The sequence below is a fragment of the Cibotium barometz genome, chromosome 58 (assembly GCF_041138505.1).
Source record: "Cibotium barometz isolate CiBa-2024 chromosome 58, ASM4113850v1, whole genome shotgun sequence".
NCBI classification, from domain to species: domain Eukaryota; kingdom Viridiplantae; phylum Streptophyta; class Polypodiopsida; order Cyatheales; family Cibotiaceae; genus Cibotium; species Cibotium barometz.
Window position 1 is genome coordinate 39368130 of NC_141103.1, and position 24449 is coordinate 39392578.

The window sequence follows — 24449 nt, forward strand, 5'->3', positions numbered from 1 at the left end:
AGGCGTTTCATAAGGCATTTCGCCATGATTGCCACTCCTCTACATGATCTCACGAAGAAGAAAACTGTTTTCAAATGGACTTCAAAGGAACAGGATGCTTTCTTGCAGCTCAAGCATGCGATCATATGTGGTCCAGTATTGATTGTTCCTGACTTGCACAAGTCATTCGTGGTTGAATGTGATGCTTGTGGTGATTGCATAGGAGCTGTCCTAAATCAAGAAGGGCATGCAGTTGCATACGAGAGCCGTCGTTTGCATGATGCTGAGCTTCATATGGATATCTATGAGAAAGAGCTCTTGGCTGTAATTCACGCCTTAAAGATTTGGAAACACTACCTTCTTGGGGCTGAATTTGTAGTCAAGACAGATCATCAAAGCTTGAGATACTTTCTATCTCAAACCAAGCTTTCAGAGAAGCAAATGAGAATGGCAAATTTTCTTTCCATGTTTCATTTTCAGATTGTGCATACTCCAGGAAAGAAAAATGTCGTGGCCGATGCACTATCTAGGAGGCCTTATATTGCTGCAGTCTCAGTGGCCTCTCATGGAGATCTATCTGCTATGAGAGATTTGTATCATTTGGATGCTGATTTTTGCCATGTATGGACTGATTTGATGGCTGGTCATTCACATGCCTCTTATGTTATCAACGAGGGTTATCTCATGAAGGATAATTGCCTATGTGTGGTGAAGGATTTGCGTCCAAAGGTTATGGACGAATGTCACGCTCCACCTTATGCTGGTCATAGAGGTATTATGCCTACTACTCGCATGATTGAAAGGTACTTCTTTTGGCCGAGCATGCGTAAAGACATTGAGGCTTATGTGCGTGCATGTATTACTTGCCAAAAGGTGAAATTTGACAGGCAAAAGCCTCCAGGTTTGCTTCAGCCATTGCCTATTCCCTCGCAACCTTGGGAAAGTATCACGATGGATTTTATTATGGATTTGCCTAGATCCCAGCATGGGAATGATGCTATTTGGACTATTGTGGACAGGTTTAGCAAGCAAGCTCACTTCTTGCCCGTCAAGAAAACCATCAAAGCTGATCATATGGTAAAGCTTTTTCTTGCTAATATTTTTAAGCATCATGGTATGCCTAAATCCATTGTTGGGGATAGAGATCCCAGGACTACAAGCCTATTTTGGAGGGCTTTGTTTGATAATATGGGTACTAAGCTTGAGTTTTCATCAGCTTATCATCCCTAAACGGATGGCCAAAGTGAATTTGCAAATTCAGCTGTGTTGGATTTATTGAAGTGTTATGTGGCAGATCAAAAGAGTGCATGGGAGAAGTATCTTCCACTTGTTGAGTTTGCCTACAACAATACAATCCATGCTTCCACAGGAAAGGCTCCGTTTGAGATTATTTATGGCAGAGTGGTCTTGCCACCCATCCTTCGTACCAAGGATGAGATTTTTGCAGCTGATGAATATGTTCGTGACTTGGATGTTGCCTTTGGTCAGGTGCGGACAGCCATTGCAAGATCTCAGGATAAGCTTAAAAAGGCTGCTGACAAGCATAGAAGGGACATGGAAGTCAAAGAAGGTGATTGGGTATTGCTGAAATTTGAGAAGGCTAGGCTTCGGAAGAGGCCAGGACGAGAAGGATCATATCCTAAGCTTTCTCCTCGCTATTATGGACCCTTCAAGGTGATTCACAAGATCAATGAAGTGTCCTACAGGCTTGCTTTACCTAGTCATTGGAAGATTCACAATGCTTTTCATGTGAGTCTATTTCGGAAATATGTGGGGCCAGATCCTGATGAGCCTGTCACAGAAGATCCGCCAGAGATTGAAGAGCTTGAGGAGATCCTCCAGCCAGAACAGATTGTTTTTCACAAGGAGCGAAAGCTACCTGCAGGAAAGCTTTCCAGGAGATACCTTGTGAAGTTTAAGAATTATTTGCCTATTGATGCCAAATGGGTAAATGAAGATTACTTTGCAGATTATCCGCAATTGTTGCAGGCATATCTTGAGGCTTTTAAGTTGAGGTCAACTCTTTAGAAGCCCGGGGGGATGTCACCAATTGGCCGACCATTTGGTCCATTCCTAGTTTTTGCGTCTCGTTCACTTGAGGCCAGGCCGGTGTCTCGTGTGAAGAGGCCAGTATTTTGCTGACATGGACGGGAGCCAGACTGGTGCCACCCGTGTGTTAGCAGGATGGTGTCGTATGGACGGGAGCCAGATTAGTGCCACCCGTGTATGACCTGGACTGTGTTCGATCCATGGGACTGTCACGCCATGGAAGAGCCAGTATTCGTGCCGTGTTTTACCTATGGGACTGTCACACCTAGGGAAACTCGTGCCTGGAATTGTGTCTTACCTATGGGACTGTCACTCCATAGGAAGACCAAGATTTTATGTTTTTATGTCGTGCCAGTTTTGTGCCGACAGATATTTTGTACATGTTCCATGAACGGGAGATATGTCCATGTTACTATTTGCACATGCACACATGATTTGCATGTTTGAAACTGTTTTCGCATGACATGTATTCGTGTGTTTGCCTGTCTGACGTGTTACTTACTGAGCGGGGACGCCTGCCAGTGAGTCGTGAAGTGTGCTCTGTATTCTGACGAGTTTCAGTGCATGTGAACAGGTGGTAAGTATATAGTACATGTTGTTTAATGTTATTAAATTCTAACCCTTTGATTTATAAGGTTAGGGGTCCACACTTATTTAAAAGTGGGCACCCCCTTTGGGCACCCACTTTGGGGCCAAGGTGGGGAGCCTCACTTTTAAGTGAGTGTGGGGGTGGGCATGGTCACCTACCCCCACTAGACCCCCACATGCATGCGTAGAATCTCTAAGGTTATCTTCACTTCATTTTTTTTATTTAATATGGCTCTCCATCAAGCGTAAAAAAAATCATCGTTTTCCTTCTGGCGTGGAATTTCCATCAACCGTCGTTCATCTCTACGCTGCTGCTTCCCCCATACAGGCTGCGTACGGCTGCTTCTGTCCTCTCTACAGGTGGCTGAGTATACTTGCAGGCTGCTGCTTCCACTACGCCATCTCCTACAGGCTGCTGCTCATTCAGGCGATTACACCTGACTGCTGGCGGCTCCTATACCCTCCCAGCCGACTGCACACACTTCAGCCTGTTGCCCTTCCTCACAGGCGGCTGCCCCACTTCAGGCGCATCTCTGATTTTCCTCTACTGTTGGCTGCGCCTCCACTTCTACAGGCGGCTAGCGTTGACTTGTGGTGCGCTTCACACATAAGCATTGCTGCAGGCGGCCATCTCCATACAGCATACGCTGCCCTCTACAGGCGAATCCCCTGGTCTTGCAGGCTGCGTGTTTTCACCAGCAAACTGCCCTTTCTTTTCTCTCTCAGGCGGCTGAGCTTACAGTGGGAGGCTATCTTCGGTTGGCAACTACACAAGCCTCTCCTTCTTTCACAGCAGGTGGCTGTGATCTTTTGCGGTGACTTTTGTCTTGGTGGTTCACCACGAGGCTACTGCTTCTTCATCACTTGGAAGACTTCATCATACTACAAGTAATGGTTTCATATCAACCATATTCAAGTAAGTGATTTTCAGATTTGAGTAAAGTATTATATGTTTAAATCTGGTAAAAGATTCGCCCCGCTCGGCCTACACCCGTTCGGTGCCGGGTTGTCCAAGCTATATGGGCGAACCTCGGTCCAAAGGTGCTGAGATCGGGAGAGCCAGGCGTTAGTACGAGAGCGCCTGTCTGTGCGTGGTCTCGGAACACCAGTGTGGTGCTCTCCGCGGAGTCCAGTGAAAGCACAGGACCGTAGCGATTGGACCACACCAGTGGTCGTACTGCTTCGAGTATTCATCATCGAAATCCGAGCCTACTTGTTTGGTATTGTCTTCATATGTACATGGACATTATCTGGTTCTCAGAACCCATGGAGCATTGTATTCATTAAATACTCCCAATAAATATATCATATATTGAGGGGGGGGTCGGCCCGTTCCGGCCCCAGTGCTGGTGTCCATTTTTCCATTTCTGCTCATTTAAATTCAAGTTGTTTTAAAGTTGTCCATTTCAAATTTGTGGTTTTAAAGTTGTGCTATTAAGCGTGTGGGTGTCCAACGGAGTCTTTCCCACTTGACGGGATCGGTTTCACTATGTGGATCATGAGGATTTTCTTGTGGCGCCTTTGAATGGCTGTGATGTATTGCTTGGAAAGCCTTGACATACACGTATTGATCCGTGCAAGGCTTACAAGACCAACATGATCACCTTCATGCATAAAGGCCGAGAACATGTAATTGATGCTGGTGAAGAGGGTGATACTATTCCCCTTGTATCTCATGTACAAATTAAGAGAGATCATGTTGAGGAAAATAATGTACATGTAAACACTCTTAGTAATGATAGGCTGAAATTTTTGCAAGAGCACAATGATTGTTTTGATGATGAGTTACCACTTGTACGACCGGAAGATCATCGCATTGATCTTGTGCCGGGTAGCTTACCACCTAATACAGCCTGTCTATTAGAATAAAATCTATCTCTCTTGAGCACTTCTAATAGATTCCTTCGCAACTTGTAACATTTCTTGCATATCTTGCAAAAAATTATGTGCTGCATCATGCTGAAGTCCTGAGAATCCCACTGTAACAGGTGATCTAGGTTGAAAACCATACATAAGCATGAAAGGACTGAAACCTGTACTCGTATGCATAGTACTATTATATGCAAATTCTAACATAGGAAAATAATCCTCCCATGAACTCTGTCTTTTGGATACATATGCTCGAAGCATATCCTCCAAAATCTGATTCACTCTTTCAGTCTGGCCATCAGATTGAGGATGATCTGAGGAACTCAAATTCAAAGTTGTTTTCAACTTCTCAAAAACAAGTCTCCAAAAATCACTGGTAAACTTAGAGTCCCTATCACTGACTATGTCCTGTGGTAACCCGTACAGCCTAAACAATTGCTCGATAAACTGCTGTGCTAATTGCGTAGCTGTAATGGTCTTCCGTGTCGGTAAAAATCTAGCCATTTTTGTCAAGCGATCTACCACAATCCAAATAGAATCGTGGCCTTGACTTGTTCTTGGCAATCCGGTAATAAAATCCATGGAAATACTTTCCCATTTATTACCTGGGATTTGCAAAGGATGCAACATCCCAACCTGTCTAAAGCGTTCAACTTTATTTACTTGATAAACTTGACACTTGAGAACATAATCTTCTACGTACCCTTTTATCTTTGGCCAATAAAAAGTGTGTTTCACTAATGATAATGTCCTGTGTACCCCAGGGTGTCCAACAGAAGGGGCGTTGTAGTGACACTCCTTAAGAATCTTGGATCTAATGTCTGGGGTCTGTGGTACACAAATTTTGTCATTATGGAATAGTAAACCATTCTGAATCATCCACTGACCTCATGCAGCCTGAATGGTAGGCTACTCAGTCATTGGGTCTTGGTCAATCAGTGAGCTTCCGTCCTGGGTCTTCTGCCAAAATGGACCAAAATAACTATCAGTCCTGCAAAGCCCTCTGAATGACTGAAATAAGTCAGTAGAAATCTGAGTGAATGATAAAGTATTCACCTCTCTAATTTGAATAAGCGCATCTGCGACACTATTCATGGACCCTTTTCTATAATGAATCTCAAAATCAAAATCTTGCATTAATTCAGTCCATCGAGCTTTCCTTCCTCTCAAATCATCTGCATCACACACATACTTGATTGACTGATGATCAGTCAATACCACAAACTTGGAGCCATATAAATAATGTCTCTAAACCTTGAGAGCGTGAATCACAGCATAAAGTTCCTTCTGAAGGATTGGCCAATGAAATTGAGTGTCGTCTAGCTTTTTACTTTCGAAAGCAAGAGGTCTACCATCTTGAAATAGAGCAGCCCTAATTGCATACTTACTGGCATCAATTTCAAGAACATAAGGCCGACTAGGATTGGGTAATGGTTAAGATAGGTGCTTCCTTGACTTTATCTTTCAAAAGTCTGAAGGCCATATCCAGATCGTTATTCTAAGTGATTGGCTGATTTGACGTACGTCCACGACCTTTCAACAAGTCGGTCATCGGTAGTGTGAGCTGAGAGTACTCCCGCACAGATTTTCGAAGAAAAACAACAAAACCGAGAAAAGAATGAAGTTGTTTCACTGTCTGCGGTATAGGCGAGGGCAAAACCTTCTGAACTCAGTCATAGTCAATGCTCAATCCATCTCTAGTGATCTTGTGTCCCAAGTAAATGATGTCTGTCATTAAAAACTCACATTTACTTAATTTAGCATACAGTCGATTTTGTCTTAAAATAGTTAAGACAATCGTGAGGTGTCTAACGTGATCCTCAAGAGTACGACTATATATCAAAATATCATCCAGGAACACAACCACAAGTTTTTCCAAATGTTCACGAAAAGATCGTTCATCATTTGCTGGAAAGTGACTGGAGCATTGGTTAACCCAAAAGGTAATACGAGAAACTCATAATGGCCATACCTAGTCCGAAAGGCAGTTCTTTTGATATGCCCTTCATGAATACGTATCTGGTGATAGCCAGTACGCAAATCTATCTTTGTGAAATACTTTGCTCTGGCTAACCGGTCAATCAGGTCATCTGATCGAGGGAGAGGATAACGGTTCTTAATTGTCAGCTTGTTCAATCTCTTGCAATCTATATACATTCTCGAGGTGTTGTCCTTCTTTCTTCTAAGCAACACAGGTGCACCCCAAGGTGATTTACTTGGACGGATTTGGCCCATCCTCAAATAATCTTCGAGTTGTTTGGCCAACTCATCTTCCTTAGCTTGGCTCATCCTGTAAGGTGGAATACTAACAGGGTGAGCACCAGAGGGACCAGGTCAATACGATGATCTACTGTCCTTTCGGGTGGTAATCCCGATGGCAGTTCCTTAGGAAATACATCTTGAAACAAGTCAAGTATCTTCTTTAATTCTTTGCTTTCAAACACACTTAATTCATTGACATCCATAGTAGGTATGAGAAATGAAGAAAGTGGAATCAAGACACAATGGAAAGCAGTATACAAAGAAGAATCCATTATATTACCAAAATCAACTATATGTACAAGAAGTCCCTGAGAGGGATGTATACAATCACCTAAGATACTATACTGGGTGTTCCTATGTTCAAAAGAAAAAGTATGACTCGACCAATCTATCTGGACTTAAAGAGTCTTAAACCACTCAATCCCTAATAACAAGTCTACATGCTCTAGATGCATAATATAGCATTCCAGAGTATCTTCGTAGTCCTAATTGGTAGCGTCTCCACCTTTCGATTCCATACTTGCCGACCCGCAGGTAGACGTACCTCATAGGTATGATCGTTGGGTGTTGTGTCAAGACCCAATTCGTGCACAAGTTTGTAATTAACAAAGTTGTGTGAGCTGCCAGGGTCTAGAAGAATGTGGATTCTATGGCCATTTACTTCTCCATAAACTCGGAGAAGATCATGTAAGCCAAAAACTTTAGAGTTGACCCAGACAATCAGAACATGAACTAGGGCGAGAAAGTACCTTAACTCACGTACCTGTCAAAGACAACTGGTTAGCTGCCTTTGGCTTGGGTCTTGCGTTGGTCTTTGCACCTTCTTGCTTCGGGCACTCGTTACGCATATTTCCTTTTTCTTCACAGATGAAACAACGTCCTTCCTTCTTGAGCTTTTAAGCCTTAAGGAGACATTTTTTCTTCGCTGGGATCGAAGTTGAATTCTTCGAAGGTTGGTCCAAAGACTTTCCTTCTGTCGTGCTAGCCATCGGTGTGGAGAACTTCGTTTTGTGCTTGTTTCCCCTGCTCGGTAACGGGTCTAGACTTGGAAGAGACCATTGTATCATCATAGATACGAGCGGAATGAATGGCCTCGTCCAAAGTTTTGTATTTGTTGTTTTTAACCTGTAAACGGTATGAGTCCGGTAAAGTGGCTACCAAGAACCCCAAAAGAGTAGTAGGATCCATCTTTGTAGCTTTCATTTGCAAGTCCCTAAATTTCTGGAGATAGATCTCATAAGTGAGGTTCTGCGAGGTCATGGTCAAAGTAGCAAACCGGGCAACAACATCATAGTCATCCTCTTTCTTGAGGAACTCTTGCTTGAAGACTTCTTTGAATTGTGCCCAAGTCGTTGGTTTAGACTTGAGTTCTTTCCACCAAAGCAAAGCTTTGCCTGAGAGGAAACTTGCTGCTAATTGGATCTTTTTGCCATCGTCATATGGATGAAACTGAAAATGGACTTGCCACTTATGTAGCCAAGTGTCCACTATCTCCTTGGTATGTTGCTTTTGCTCGCTCCCAAACTGTTTCGGAGTAATATTGGGGCCTAAAGCAAATGCCAAAGTATCCATACCCGAAAGAGTAGATAAGTTAGTGGTCAACAAAGAGACGGAGTTCTGTAAAGCCTGCATCTGCGCAACGATTTGTGCTTGACGTTCCGGGGAAGAAGCTTCGAGAGCAACTTTAAACTCTTGGAAATCTGATTTTGAAACAAAATCGTCGAAAAGATTGCCATCGGTGGCTTCTGTAGCCAGCAGGTCTTCACAATCGGGAATGGGCTCCAACTCGGATTCTTGGGTCGACATCTTGAAAAGGGCAAGAGGAAAGAAAATATTTATCTTGCACAAGGAGAGTGCTAGAGAGCTTGAGAGATGTGTGGCAAGAAGCCCACTTAAGGGGAATATATAGGCTTTCCCAAAAGCTAACTTAGCTTTTGCTTTTTTTTAATTTGGTTTTTTTTGGAATATATATATATATATATATATATATATATATATATATATATATATAAAACCCCACGTTTGACATTGCTTTTGTTTTTTTGTTGGACCTTAGAGAGGGTTTTTTTTAAAAAAACCCACGTATTGCTTCTATTGCTTTGTAAAAAAAAAAAAAAACTGCTTATATTGTTTTTCTTAAAAAAAAACACTTTACAAAGCAATAGAAGCAATACGTGGGTTTTTAAAAAAAAAACCCTCTCTAAGGTCCAACAAAAAAACAAAAGCAATGTCAAACGTGGGGTTTTATATATATATATATATATATATATATATATATATATATATATATATATATATATATATATATATATACATAACAAAAACTAAAAACTCCACGCCATGCGTTTGCTTTACGCTTTTCTGCTGCGCCCGATTTTCTGCCACCCGTACGCCTGTTTACATGGGCCTGGAATTGGCTGTGCACACACACGTGCGCCTACGCCTGGGCGCCTACTTGACCGACTGCGCTTGTTTATACACGGCGCACCTGCGCTGCCTGCGTGTACATCCAGCCTGCGTGCAAGACTTGCCTGCATACGTGTACCAGATGCACACGTCTAACTGCTTGCTTGTGAGTACCACCTGTGTGTACCAACGTGCCTACTTACAGGTGTCTTCGCTTAGGTGGGCTGCACATCAATCATACAAACACTACAGTGCTACAGCTGGCGACTCTCTCTCTCTCTCTCTCTCTCTCTCACACACACACACAAAAAACAGCCAACAGGCCTTTTCTTTTTCCTCTCACAAACTGTTCATACAGTTGCAAACACATCCAGCCCTTCTTCTTTGCAAAGCAAACAACCCATACTAGACCACAATCTTCATCATGGGTTCCTACGATGCAAAAGCAACATGCTGAATTTGAAAAACTGCAGTATAAACAGAAAAAACAGCAATCTTCATGAACTCATACCTTTTCTTAGATCTCATCTTCTCTACCTACCGACTTGCTCGTTCTCGAGGCTTGCTCTGATACCACTGTCAAATCCCCATAGGATCACCTTGTAGAAAGCTCCTGGTACAAGACTCGAAACTTGCAAACAAAACCAAACAAACGTGAAGGGGTGCAGGCCTGACTCACCTCCCAACCTTGACAGCTGTGGGCAAGTCCACAAGTCTTGGCTGTCCCCACCGAGCCACGAGCCGAGCTAACTAGATGGACGTACTGACCAATCTCTACCTCGTGACATCCCATACTGCCACGAAGCTACCCTCGTGGGCCTCGAGACTGTTGCCGGCCTCGGCTGCATAAAGCAGGTGGACGTCTGCACTTGATCCAGGCTCCTGACCATAGACCTCTCACAAAGACACGCGAGACTCTATATGAACTAATGACTAACCTTGGCCACCCTTTTATAGGCTCTTGGTCAGTCATCGGGTGTCCACACTTGGACGCCCGCCCGTCCATACTTGGGTGCCCGCTCGTTAGTCTATCCCTAGCTCAACTCGCTAATCATCCTGCCTAGCTCCAAGCTTCCCCAAGCCTTGAAGCTAGTCTTGTGTGCGTGTAGCACACGGTAGATACACACTGTGCACATGACACATATTCCCGTGTTACTCTGGCATGTGCTGCGGGAAGCATGGTGAAGCGTGGGCCACTGAAAGTGACACCAAGGTAGACATAGAATGAGACAATCTCCAGAGGATCCCTCTATATGTGAAGCTCAATCTAGATGTGAAGGGGCGAGAGGTAGTGAAGACCATTACCTTGGTTTTACCAAGGTTAACACAGAGGTCTCGTTGAGTGCAGAAGTCCTGTAAGGCATCCTACTATCTCTGAAGCGCCCGAGTCTGAGAGGAGGACGATGTCATCTGCATAAAGTAGTATGGGGATCAATATGCGTGCTAGTGTGGGGCCAGCCCCGCCTAATCCGTCAATGAAGCTTGAGATCTCATCAATGTAGAGGCCGAAAAGAGTGGGTGATAGAGGGCAGCCCTGTTTCACCCCAATAGTGCTGGAAATCTCCTGTGATGTACCTCTTGGGGCTCTCACTCGTTTGGTGACGGACTCATAGAGGGCGATGATGCTCCAAACCATGTCAGATGGGACTCCTATCTCCTGTAGACGGTGTAGGAGGCGGACTCGGGGTACAGTATCAAAAGCTTTGCGGAAATCCACAAAGCAATAGTAAATCCTTTGATGTGCTCTACCCTCCTCGATGATGGCATGGAGGGTGAAGATGTGGTCAAAGGTAGAGTAGCTCCTCCGAAAGCCAGCCTGTCCTGAGGCTCTGCATCCCTGGCTCTCTGCAAATGAACCGAGCTCCACCTCTAGCATTGATCCATAGAGTTTGGCCAATGTGTGGCCAATCATGATTGTCGTGTACTTATTAGGATCAAGTGGATCTTCGGCTTTGAGGATGGGGGTGATGGTGTTGGTGGACCAAGAGGGTGGAAATCCTTCACAAAGGGCTGTATTGAACATGTAAGCTACTAGGGGTGCTAGGGTATCATTGGCACGCGAGATGTACTCGGGAGTGAGTCCCTCATGATCCTGGGCTCGCCCGTTGCGTAGTCTATGAATGGCCTTCAAGACCATGCCCTATGTGAAGAAGGTGGAGGTGGTGGGACGGGGATCTGATGGTGGGGCTAGGGGTGGCTGATGGGGGATATGGTAGAGGGAGCGTGCATAGGAGTGCCATGTGTCCTGGCAGGTAATAGGTGTGGGAGGGTGGTGCTCTCGGAGTTTCCTCCAGGAGTTTGGCCCTAAGAAAAGTCTGTATAACTCATCCTCTTTCCGAGCGTAGAACTCCGGTTTCTTGCGTTGGGTGAGCTATTGAGAAATCCATTGCGTTTGGCGCTTTCTGATTTTCCCAATTCGTACCTCATGCTTAAGACGAGAGCGTGTGGCCCAACATTCGTCATCATACCAACAGTTCTGGGACATGGAACCGCAAGGTGGCTTGGCGGTAGACCACCGTGTGCAGATGAAAGAAGTGGTGGCGGATGTGTGGAGTATGGTGGTGAGCTGTGATGTGAGGGTGGATAGGGGACAGTAGGTTCCACATCTTGGAGTTGGCGATAGATGTGGTTGGAGTTAACAAGGTCAAGCTCGTGATAAAAAAAGGACTCGAGTGTAATGTGAGATGGGAGGTGGTGGCGGAGGGGCGGGTGGTGTGCACAGTGTAGGTATTCCTCCTGATGTGCGGGTCTCGCCTCGGAAAGCTGACTCCCACTCACACCCGGCTGTGTATGGTAAGCCCCTTTTAGGGCTCTGATGAGTCTCTGTATGAAAAATGACATCCCTGCCTGTGAGAATCTCGCTCAAGCCTCTTGGATTCAACCACAGCATGCCATTGCAGTTCCATATTGCCAACCTCAAGTGTTTGGTGTGATGGACTCCATGTCCTTGTTTGGGATGGCGCTCAGTGATAATGACCCTACCATCTCTGTAGATAGCCCACTTGCTTGCTTTATGGGCCTCATAAACTGTCACCATCGCCTCACGCCGGTGTGCCACTCGTGGTGGGGTGAGATCATCTCCCATGTACATCTGTGTGCCCTTGAGGGCAGCCCGCTTGTCTAAGAAGGCTTGTCTGTTGGTGGCATCAGGGAATCTAATGATGAGGGGCCACTCTCGTGTCATATCCTTGCCTGCCCTCCATGTATCTGCAAAGGGGGGGGGGGGGGGGGGGCGTATGCATGTGTGTATGTATGCATGTATCTATACATGCATCAGATCAAAACATTCTAAATTGTTTGAAACCCGTATTGTTCGCACGTCTCTGAAGGTTCTGACGACCCTGGCTTGGAGTGAAATCCCAATATATGGTTTGATTTGCATGTGAAACTCCAAGGTTTTTTTTTTAAAATTTCTTAAAGGTCCTTTATGTTACTTTCGGGTTGTGCTCAAGATGTTTGGTGAAGTAGCTTTCAAATGTAGTATTTTATTTTCATGATCCATGAAATAGGTTTCTTTTATTGACTTGCTTGCAGGCACTTTTTGAAGACAACTTCAAAAAAAACGTTCCTGCAACTTGGAAGCTGTTTTGGCGGTGCTATAAGTCAAATCCTGGGTGCCGTATACCTTGCCTTATTTTAAGGATGATATGTTTACTTATGATTTCACTACTCAAGTTTAATTTCTCTTTGATGTCAATTTTAGCTAATTTTAAAATATAACATGTTTATATTTTTTACTGTCCTTATTGAAAAAAACTTAACATACCAAAAGTAAGTTATCTTGATCAGTACTTTCCATGCTTAATGGTGCATAGTTATATGCATCAAACCTAACATTTCTAACCACCTTGGGTTCAAGTTGAAATTGTGACTACACATCAATATCCACCGACAAAGGACATGGGTAGGCGTGCTATAGTTTGTTATTTACGCTACAATTAATAAATCAAGTGGCTTGAAAATTATAAGTAGACCTTAATCAAGTGAACTTTGCAATCTCTTTTTTGTTGAGTTTGGGAAATACTTCATTTGTGCATTGTCATATAATAAGTGTATATTGAGATTTTCTTTTTGGGATCTTGGGCTCTTACTCTCGCTCAAAATCAAGAAATGACGGTGAACGGAGGTAAGTCCAAGCAGATCCAAGCTCCAAACCCCAACAACAGTCACCCACCACCCAACAATCATCATCTCAGGAGGGGGAAGGGAGCTCAAAATAGCAAAGACAATAAGAAAGATTCCCAAAGCATCTCAGGAGGTAAGAAAGATAAAGACTTCAAGCCTAAGAAATCACTTGAGGAAACGGCCAAGGAGGGCATTATTGGTGGATATCTCCAATGAGAAGAGCAAATGCGGTATAAGGGGGAGAACAGATGTTTCTTCTGCCACACCTTGGGGCATGGCAAGAAAGACTGTACCAAGTGGCAGGCTGTACAAGCCTCCAAGACCTCTGTCTCCTCAGTAGCCACCGCCATAGTAGCATCTATACTCCCACATTGCCCACCAACCCATCCAACTCTTACTTGCCTTAAATGCAGTACCACAGTGGTATTTGATGATAAGCAGGATGGTGAAGTTGAGGAGCAAAAGAAAGCCCTCATTGGTGCTTACGGCACAACAAAGGGACAACAATTTATTGTCGTCTTCGATATGGACGGCTCTGAGGATGCCATTTCTCCTCAGTTGGCTAAGAAGATGAGTTGTACACTTGCACCCCATCATTTGGATGTAGAGGGGTTCACATCCGGTCTTTGCACTCATATATCTCATAAGGCTCAATAGTTCACATTCATGGTTCAAAAGGCCACATTTCAGCGAGATTTCATTATCTCCTCTCTTCTAGGGTGTGATATGATTCTCAACATTTAGTGGTTTAGGGATTATGCACCCATTCTTGATTGTAGGCAAGACACTTTGTGTTGTTGGTGTTCTTGAGCGTGCCTTGATTCACGAGGATAGGAGCATGCGAGGTATTCCACTCATCTCAGCTCAACAAGCGATCAGAAAAGGAGCCGAGTGTGCTTTGATTTATGTCCGTAGTGAGCAGTCTGTTGTTTAGTCAGCAAACCCTTTGAAGCAAAAGCTGGATGGTCTCCTAGCACAGTTTCAAGACATCATGCCAAGGGATTGTCGGAATGCACAGCGGAAAATGAGACAACTATTGTGAGAAACAAAATGCAGAAGTGTAGAGAGAGAGAAGTTGTATAAACTCTGCTATATATACAAAGATCCGGTACAAAAAGGAGTGTGGGAGCAAGGGTGGTATTTATACCACCCTATGGTGCTGGCCCAAAACAGCCGACAGCATCAAATCATGTCCACGACTGAGAAATAGTCAGTCGGCTAGCAAATACACGCCAGGATAGAAGGAGTCGGCCAGCAACTGAGGGCCCACATGACCAAAAATAGGGAAAAAGACATGGAAAAATGGAGAGAACTCTTGGGCGGGCACACCAACAACAGAGGCCCTCACTGAGTGATATGGTATTACAGAGAGGAGATGACTTCTAACACCCCCTCTCAGCTCTTGGATGTGGAACCAACCCTAGTGAGCTAGAGTGCTGCTGGAGCATTGCCTGAGGTAGAGACTTCGTGAAGAGGTCCGCCGCATTGTCCTCCATCGAACAATAACCAAGCAAGATGTCACCAGCCAAAATCTTCTCATGAACAAAGTGATATTGTATCTCTATGTTCTTGGTCCGGGCATGGAAGACCGGGTTCCGAGCAATAGCTATACAGCTCTGGTTATCGCACTGGATGTCTATGGGCTCCTTCTGTGGAAACCCAATCTTGCCAAGTAACCTCCGTAGCCACACAATCTCGCAAGCAGCACCACAAGCAGCCTGGTACTCTGCCCTTGTAGAAGACAAGGCAATAGTTGGTTGTTTTTGCTGCTCCATGAAATAGCTCTTGAGCCAAGGGTAAATCTGTAGCTTGGATGTAAATCTCCTCGTGTCTAGATCTCCTCCCCAATCTGAGTCACTCCAACCTTGAAGTCTGACTCGTTCTGTTGTCCCCCCTCTAGTGTCTTAGAAGAGTCCAAGATTCTTCGTACCTTGCAGATACCGCAAGATCCGCAATCCTGCGTCCCAATGAGTCTTCAAAAGCGTCTGCATGAATGAGCTCAACAGCCCCACTGGAAAGCTCAAGTCCAATCTGGTGTTCAGCAACCAAATCAATGAACCAACAAGCTTCTGATAGAAGGAGGCATCAACCTGCTCACAAGGATCATTAACTGTAAGTTTGGTGTTTGGGTCCATCAGTGAAGAAATAGGCTTGTAGTTCTCCATCCCAAAGGTCTCCAACAACTTATGAACATACCGTTGCTGAGAAACAAAGAACCCCCTTTGGGTCTGCCAAATCTCCAATCCCAAAAAGAAATGGAGTAAGCCTAAGTCGGTCATCTCAAACGCCTTTGACAAGGTAGCCTTTGTCATAGCTATGTGCTCCACATAACTGCTAGTGAGAATGAGATCATCCACATAAAGGATAATCAACATGACCATACCGCGTGTCCGAAAGAGATACAAGTTAGGATCTGCAACTGATCTCTGAAAACTTGTTTGTAGAAAGAAGGAATCAATCTTCTGATTCCAAGCCTTGGGAGCTTGCTTAAGACCATACAAGGCCTTCCGTAACTTGTAAACCATCCCCTTTGATCCCGGAACCTCAAAGCCCGGAGGTTGCTCAACGTACACCTCCTCCTACAAGTCACCATTAAGGAACACATATTTTACATCCATCTGATATACGGGCCACTGTTGAGAAGAGGCAAGGGCAAAAACTATCTGAATCGTGATCATCCTCACTGTTAGGGCAAAGGTATCCTGATAGTCGATGCCAGGCCGGTGAGCATAGCCCTTAGCCACAAGTCTGGCCTTGTGCTTGTCCATCGACCCATCATACGTATACTTTTAAAGACCCACTTGACAGCAATGGCTGACCATTTTGACGGCCTCAGAATCAATTCCCAAGTGTTATTCCTCTCTATGGCATCCAGTTCCACATGCATGGCTTTCCCCCAAGTCTCTTGGGTAAGAGCTTCCTTAATGGAAGTGGGCTCTTTGTTTCAAATGATATGAGACAGCAAAGCATAGTTCACCTGTAACAGCTATTGGGGATTCGACAGCTATTGGTTCTCCAAGAAGTACAAAGAACCTCCCAAGGATGGGGTTTGCATAGGTCCACACAAATGAGTGTGTACCAACTCGAAAGGTTTTGAAGCCCGCCTATTAGCCTGCTTCGGAAAAGATTCCATGTGTTGCTTACCACAAATGCAAGAACTACAGTGTCCCTGCTTGCTACCAACATCTGGCAAGCCATCCACCATCTGGTCCCGGAAAGCCTCCGCAACGCATCCACATTCAAGTGGCCAAATTGGAAATGCCACAAATCACCGAGCTGAGTGCGTGTGTCAGAGAAGAGAGTGCTAAGAATTTGTAAATCCCATTGTCCACTCCGCCTTCCCATACAACCTGGCCTGTTGCTTTGTCTCTAAGAGCAACAAAATGCTCATCAACTGCACTTGGATGCCAGCCTTGCAAACCTCATGCACTGACAAAAGACGAAAACCAAGTGCTGGGACATAAAGAACACGGGAGGAATGCTTTCCCCCTTTGCCATCGGGAGCAATCTCCATCCTGCCCTCAATGTGAATTGGGATAGTGGAATTGTGTCCAATGAAGATGCAACTTGTCTGCCGTCAAAGATCTTGTAATAACTCTCGGGAAGGAGTCATGTGCCTGGAAGCACCACTATCGAGAATCCACTCCCGAGTATTCTTGGCGGTGAGACCAAAATCTCCAATTGCACAAAAGCCGGAGTCTCTGTAGCTGCAGCTAAAGAGTCAGCACTCTTCTCGGTACTCCGCTCAGGGCACTTTCTCCAATAGTGACCCTTTTGGCCACAAGAGAGAGAGAGAGAGAGAGAGAGAGAGAGAGAGAGAGACTTACCTTGTGTGTGTGGGAGGGAGACAAGGAAAGAGCTACAGCAAAAGGCTATGGGAGTTGTTGCAGGCAAGAAATGTATGAGAGAGAGATGGTCGTTGTGTGTGTATGAGAAAGGGAGAGAGTGATGAGAGAGAGAATGCCACCCATGTTACAGGTCCGCTCGGCCTTCAAAGCATCATGCTCTGAGTCGGGCTTCTTCTCAGAAGACTTCCCTTTGTCCTTATTGTTGTTGTTGTTGCGTCCTTTTGACCGCTGGCCAGTCAAGGCCTCAGAACCTCCGCCTTGTGGAGGGTTTGTAAAATGCTCTTCCTGGCCCAAAACCATAGGCCCAAGCTCCTCCCATGTGATGGTGTTGAGCCGCCCACTGGCGCAGCACGCATCCCTCGAGCAGAGCGCATTTGCAGATTATGCTAGACGGGGGTAGAGACAGAGGAGCATTTTGTTTGCCAGTGTGGTGCTTTGCAGGAGATCAGGGCAGGCTATCCTGAGGTTTTTAGAGGGACCACATCACTTAGACAGATCTGGGAGAGATCGGACCAGAGACAGCTAGGCAGACTACTACTAGCACTACAGAGATACAAGGAGATCTTACTTCAGACACCCGCACATCATAGTGGAGGAAGACAGTCCCAGTTGACTGACTTCTTCCAGAGATTGGTACCAGTAGCCCAGCCACACACACTGGGAGTGACATCTCAGCGAGCGGAGGAGATATGAGCTAGGTGACGACCCAGACTAACTGGCTACGAGACACCACGGCTACACCACAGAGAGATCGCGGCCATCTGGTCTCGACACCAACAGGAGGTCCAGGAGCAACTGGCACATTTTCGCTCTGATCCAGGATGCATGTTCCAGACATTTACGACATCCTCAGATCGGATGTATGACATATTGTACCCAGACTATGGGACTGGATGGAGTTAGGAGTAGATAACATATCATACGTGTATCACCCCTTCAGCATATAGAGATGCATTAGTAGCCCTAGTACTCCATCCACACCCTCTCGTTTGTACACCACTATTGAGTCCCCTATGGTCGAGTTGTCATACTTGTACATTTTATTCTCACTCCACATTTTCCTCTTGATGACTGGAGGAACATCATTGTACTACTTGTTTATCTCATAGGCCAATTTTGGCCTTTTGTAGACGTTAATATATCTTTCTCTCTCTCTCTCTCTCTCTCTCTCTCTCTCTCTCGGACACCACGCCTATACCAGAGAGAGATGACAGAGATCAGAGCTCAGTTTCACAGAGAGGGTGCGGAGCGACTGGCTCGCTTCAGAGCACACCCAGGCATGTTCTTCAGGGAGCTGTGGACACCCCCTTCACTAATGTATACCATTTTATACCCCCAGTATGGTACAGGATGGAGCTAGCTAGGTTGCATATCATGATTGTATACTCCATGCATATAGCTTTGCATTCTCCTAGTAGTAGAGCTCCATCCCCGGCACACCCAGATTCAGCTTTTTTTTGTTCAGTACTTTTTCATTTTGTTGGGATGACAGAGGATACCCCATACAGGTACTCCGATTTGTCTCATAGGCCGAGTTCGGTCTTTTGGAAGACGTTAATAAAATCTCTCTCTCTCTCTCTCTCTCTCTCTCTCTCTCTCTCTCTCTCTCTCTTATGGCACTGGATGGAGTTAGACATAGATCTGCATAGCATGCTTGTACTACCCCTTCAGCATATAGAGATGCATCTTGCCTTAGCACTTCATCCACATCCCCACCCCCCTTATATTGTTTGTATATGGGCTCCACCGATCCATGATGATTCACAGTTGTATCCAGACACATGCACACTTTTTCTTTTGTTTCTTTTCTTCCGATGACCGGAAGAACACAGTTGTATTATTTTGTGTCTCATAGGCCGACTTTGGCCTCTCGTAGACGTTAATATGTCTTTCTTTCTTTCTTTCTTTCTCTCTCTCTCTCTCTCTCTCTCTCTCTCTCTCTCTCTCTCTTTGAACCTGTGCCCGCCTGCTGCCCCGCCTGCTGCTGCTCCCACTCCGGCCTGCTGCCCTCTCTCTCTCTTCGAACCTAGCCTAGATCGTCATAGTCGATCAGGACGCATAGACGATGGATGGAGATCGATGGAGAGACCACTTGTGTCCATGATCTCCAAGATGATTCGGGCTAAGGCCTTGGTACCCCATGAGATTATCAGAGCCGAGATGGGAGCACCACCGATCGTAGTCAAGGCTCTTGCCAGATCAGTGTCCTTCATTCATAGCACTTGGGAGCTTCCCTGACACCGGTATGCACGACTTGCTTTAGAGTCCTCTCATCAGCTAGCCATGGAGGGAGACATGTCATGTTGGTATGCGCAGATAGCATCCTGGTTTGAGCTCCATGGATTCAGTTTAGACACACATCCACCCTTCCAGTACTCTCTGGAGGCACCCTCTGTCACCTTGACACATTCTGAGATCAGTAAAGTCATCAGATAGGACCTCATTCAGTTGGACACTAGGAGGACATGGCTAGAGCCCTCACAGGAGTTGGGGACGAAGATGGCTTTCTTTAGAGACCATCTTCTCCGCACCACTAAGGATGGCTTTATACTTAGACCGAGCTACATGGATACCCATCTGTCTCATGGATTGAGGTGCACCATTGGGCAGATCCGCACCTCTTCACATCAGTTAGAGATAGAGACAGGCAGATTTAGAGACATACCTCCAGGGGATAGGATTTGTCAGACGGAGGAGCACTACATCTGCTGCTGCACAGCATACTATGAGATTCGAGGGCACTACCATTGCCTTTTAGAGAGGGATTTGGACCACTGGCTAGAGTCATGGACTATTGTGATCAGAGATGCTTGGGTTTTTCTCTCCTGGAGATCTGCAGGCTCAGAGAGTCCGTTATTAGGAGCAGACGCCCGACTGGTAGGGAGTCCACACAGAGGCAGATTACTGACTTCTTTAGAGGGACTACTCGGGAGGACACAGCCGACAGCTCAGTAGCTGGCACCCCGTGGGACTCTAGTTGAGAGAGCTATCCAGTTGGGTAGATCCAGACACCGGAGGGTTCGCGGATCTTCACATTGGAGACGGTGCATACACCGGAGGATTCGAAGCATCATTGCGAGGCATCGCCTCGTCCGACCAGGCATCTCACTATGGCAGATATCCAGGCCATCCGGCAGAGACCCATGATAGAGCTCCTAGGATGATTACCATTCCAGCCATATACTGTTGTACTCATTGTCACTTTTGTACTCCCCCATATTCATGTATTCATGTATCATGTACTCATGTACCCCATTTTGACTAGTAGCATTAGCTTCCCACTCTCCCTAGTTGCTGCTTCTGGATGCTCCCTGCTGATGTATTGTAGGGCTAGATACTTACCTTCAGTTCTTTTTTTCCTTTTCCAGACAGTGTATCAGATGTCGCATGGTTGTAACTTTGGTCTTATAGGTCACTTTGGCCTTTTGTTGGGATGACAGAGGATACTCCATACAGGTACTCCGATTTGTCTCATAGGCCGAGTTCGGTCTTTTGGAAGACGTTAATAAAATCTTTCTTTCTTTCTTTCTTTCTCTCTCTCTCTTTCTTTCTTTCTCTCTCTCTTTCATACTTTATTTCATGTTCATTTTGTCCTTTTTTTTTTCTGGACATCCAGAAGACATTGATAGTTGTACATTGATTTGTCTCATAGGTCGAGTTCGGCCTCTAGTAGACGTTAATACCATAGTGACAGGGGGACGGCGGGTCGCCCACGTGGGACGTGGGAATGCCGTCCCGAACAACGACACTTGTGTAACGGCTTGGGGACGGCTTGGGGGACGGTACGGACAGGACGTGACCAGGGGATGCCCGTCCCCGCCCGGGGGAACAGGGGGGGGGCGACGTCATTCGGGGACGGGGGGACGTCTGCAACGGCTACAATTCCAGCCGTTTTTTTTTTCAAATAACGGCTACTAGCCGTTGGCGGCTGGCCGTTTGAGAGTTTGAGAGAGAGAGAGAGAGAGAGCCAGCTGCCATATTCTATATAATGGGCTGCAAGCTACTCCTCTTCTACTCAAGCCTTCCAAGACTTGAGTTTTTCTCCACCATCTCCCTCTCCTACTCAAGCTTTCCTCTCCACTATCTCTCTCTCCTACTCCACTACCTTCCTCTCCACCCTCTCCTACTAGACTACTTCAATCTTCCCTCTACTTCTTCTCCTACTCTACCCTCTAAGCTCTCTCCACCCTCTTCTACTAGACTACTACTAAGTTACTAACTATTCATGGCATCCTCTTCTCGTGCGGGCGGTAGGAGTAGAACGGATGGGTGGTCATGGTGGGATGAGGTCAACTTCGAGCCTCCTACTCATGCGGGGGGTGCACGTCCATGGACATGCAAGCTTTGCCCATATAAGCGTGTGGGTGGGGCCAATAGGGTGAGGGCCCATTTGTTGCATGAGCCCGGTCATGAGGTGAAATTTTGTGAGCGGGTCACACCGGAGATAAGAAAGGAGCTTCTTGCAAAGCTTGCCGCCCATCAAGCTTTGAGTGCAAGCCAAAGGGTGCGTGCAGTGGATTCCAACACTTATGTCACTCCAACCCAAACATCAGGTTCTACATCGGGTGGTGGTGCATCTTCATCTACCCCTCCATCACGTCCTTCTCATGGCACTACTCGAGGCTTCACACAAACCGCCTTCTCAATGCCACAACCTAGTCCACCCTCTCTCTCTCTCGTCGGCAAAGTACTCTTGAGGGGAGTTGGGATCCCAAAAAGGAGGAGGTTGATGCCGTGGTGGCCCGCTTCTTTTTTCATGACCACATTGCTTTTCGTGTGGCACGGTACGTATTTCACTCACATGATTTCATCATCATTTCTCACGAGTCACGATTCACGGGTCACCATTTTGCCATTCTAATTACTTACCCTCTTTTTTTTTGAAATGATAAATAGGTCCGACTACTTCAAAACGATGGTGAAGAAGATTGGCGAGTACGGTCCTCACTACACACCTCCATCCTCCGAAACCTTGCGGACCACTATGCTTGACAAGGAGAAACGCCTTGTTGAGCAAGCGGCGGCAAACACAAAGAGACAATGGGCTCGCAATGGAGTCTCTTTGATTGCAGACGGATGGAGTGACATGCGGAAAAGGTCTATCCATGGCCTTGTGGCATACTCACGGGGGGGGGGGGGGGGGGGGGGGGGGGGGGGGGATGTACTTTGTCTCCTCACATGATGCTTCAGGGACGGGAAAGAGTGCGGATGTACTTGCTGCTGAGTGGAGTAGCGCTGTCGAGATTATCGGCCCCGAATGTGTGATAGGTTTCGTCACGGATGGTGAGGCGACAAATAGGGCAGCGGGAGCTATTCTTGAGAGTATGTATCCTCAAATCACCGTCTCTTTTTGCATGGCACATTGTCTCAATAATCTTTTGAAAGATATTGGGAAATTGTCATGGATTGAATCGGTGATTGATGATGCATGTGCAATTGTGACCTTCATCAACAATCACACATACCTTTGATCCGAGTTTGGGAAGAGGTCCACAAAGGTCCTTCTCAAGTACTCGGACACTCGCTTTGCATACAACTTTCTTATGTTGCATCGCTTGAAGGATTGTCAGGGTGCCGTGCGGCAACTATTCATCAGTGATGAGTTTTTCTCCTCATCTTTTGCACGTACACAGGTAGGGATTTCATGCAAGAAAAAGGTCGACGATGCTGATTTTTGGGAGGACCTCAAGCATACTGACGGCATGGTGCATCCCATTGTCCACTTGCTCAAGATTGTTGATGCTATGCAGCCATGCATCGGCAAAGTATATGAAGCCATGGACCGGATGATAGAGAGTCTTGAGAAGCTTGAGCCAGACGTAGATAGATATGAGGAGATCCACTCGCTTTGTGTGGCGAGATGGAGCTCATATTCCTCTCCTTTACATGCAGCTGCTGCATGTAAAGGAGATAGATATGAGGAGATCCACTCGCTTTGTGTGGCGAGATGGAGCTCATATTCCTCTCCTTTACATGCAGCTGCTTTTATGGTGGACCCAGAATTTCAGGGAAAAGGGCAGGAGGGTGATAAAGAGGTGAGCAACAGTTGGAGACTCATCTTGGATCACCTCACGCCGGATGCAGAAATCAGGCGCAAAATTAGAGACCAGCTTTGTAATTACAGGGCATTTCAAGGCTCATATGGATGTGCAGATGCACAGCAGGACAAATTCAAGGTTGGTGCAGCATTATTGTGGGAGGACTTCGGATCAGATGGACCAGAGCTACAACAGTTGGCGATCCGGATCTTGAGCCAGTCCGTTAGCTCTTCTTGCCTAGAGCAATTATGGTCCTCCTACAGTCACATTTCATCAAAGAAAAGAAATCGGCTTGGGGTGGAAAGAGCTAATGATCTTGTCTTCATTAGCGCAAACTTGCGCATGCTTGGCAAGAGTGCAAGATGCAATGCCGATACTTTTACACAGTGGGAGATGGAACAAGAGGAGGCAGCTACAACTATTGCACAGGAGGGTGGGACAGATGGTTCTCATCATGAGCCTTCATCGGATGACACAACCCCCATCCACACTTCACGCACTCATGATCATGAGGCTAGCACCTCTCTTATTGGGAGCGCAGAGTATGAGAGCGAGTGACTTATATTTTGTATCGCCTAGGCTCCAACATCTTTTGAGTATATCTATTTAATGTTATCAACTTTAAAGTCTTTCTTTTCCGACTTTGCAAGTCTTGACTCTTGACTCTTGCACCTCGTAGCGTAATTTAATTTTAAATGTAATGTGTATCATGATTCACAACTTTTGGAGTTAGAAAGCTTGTTGTTATCGATTGATTAATCTTGATTCTTTACTCCTCTAAAATTAACAATTTTGAGTGCCGTCCCCACTCCCCGTCCCCGTTCCCTACCTTTAGCCGTCCCCGTTCCCGTCCCCCGTCCCCCTCCTCGTCCCCTGGTAACTATGGTTAATACATCTTTCTTTCTCTCTCTCTCTCTCTCTCTCTCTCTCTCTCTCTCTCCCCCCCCTATTGAACTCTCTCTCCATTTCAGCATAGCAGAGGCAAGGTCAGGACACATCCACATCCAGAGGGGTCACTCCTAAGCGTGCCTCTCAGGTATGTCGAGACAGACATCCTAGACCTTGGGGTGTCCGTAGCAGATCTAGATGGCATGGGAGGATATCATCGCAAATCACTAGCAGATACCCTCCAGGCAGTTCACCCCGAAGGAGCTTGTCTTCATGCTTCAGTAACCTATGAGGGATTTCATCCACTGAGGGCCCGTCTATACCCCCATACATTCATGAGTCTCACGCGCCCAGAGATGTCTTTGTGTGGACACTTTCGTCCCCTCTTAGTAGCTTC

At 46.0% G+C, this 24449-nt stretch overlaps 1 protein-coding gene across 1 annotated transcript in view; it reads left to right on the forward strand.

Moving 5' to 3' along the window:
* The window catches only part of LOC147606266 (hexokinase-1 protein), a 50238-nt gene that overhangs the window by 17715 nt on the left and 8074 nt on the right, over nucleotides 1–24449 (forward strand). Inside the window, exon 2 of the mRNA XM_086792853.1 lies at nucleotides 12688–12767. Coding sequence (XP_086648979.1) covers nucleotides 12688–12767 — 80 coding nt within the window. The remainder of the gene's footprint in view (nucleotides 1–12687; nucleotides 12768–24449) is intronic.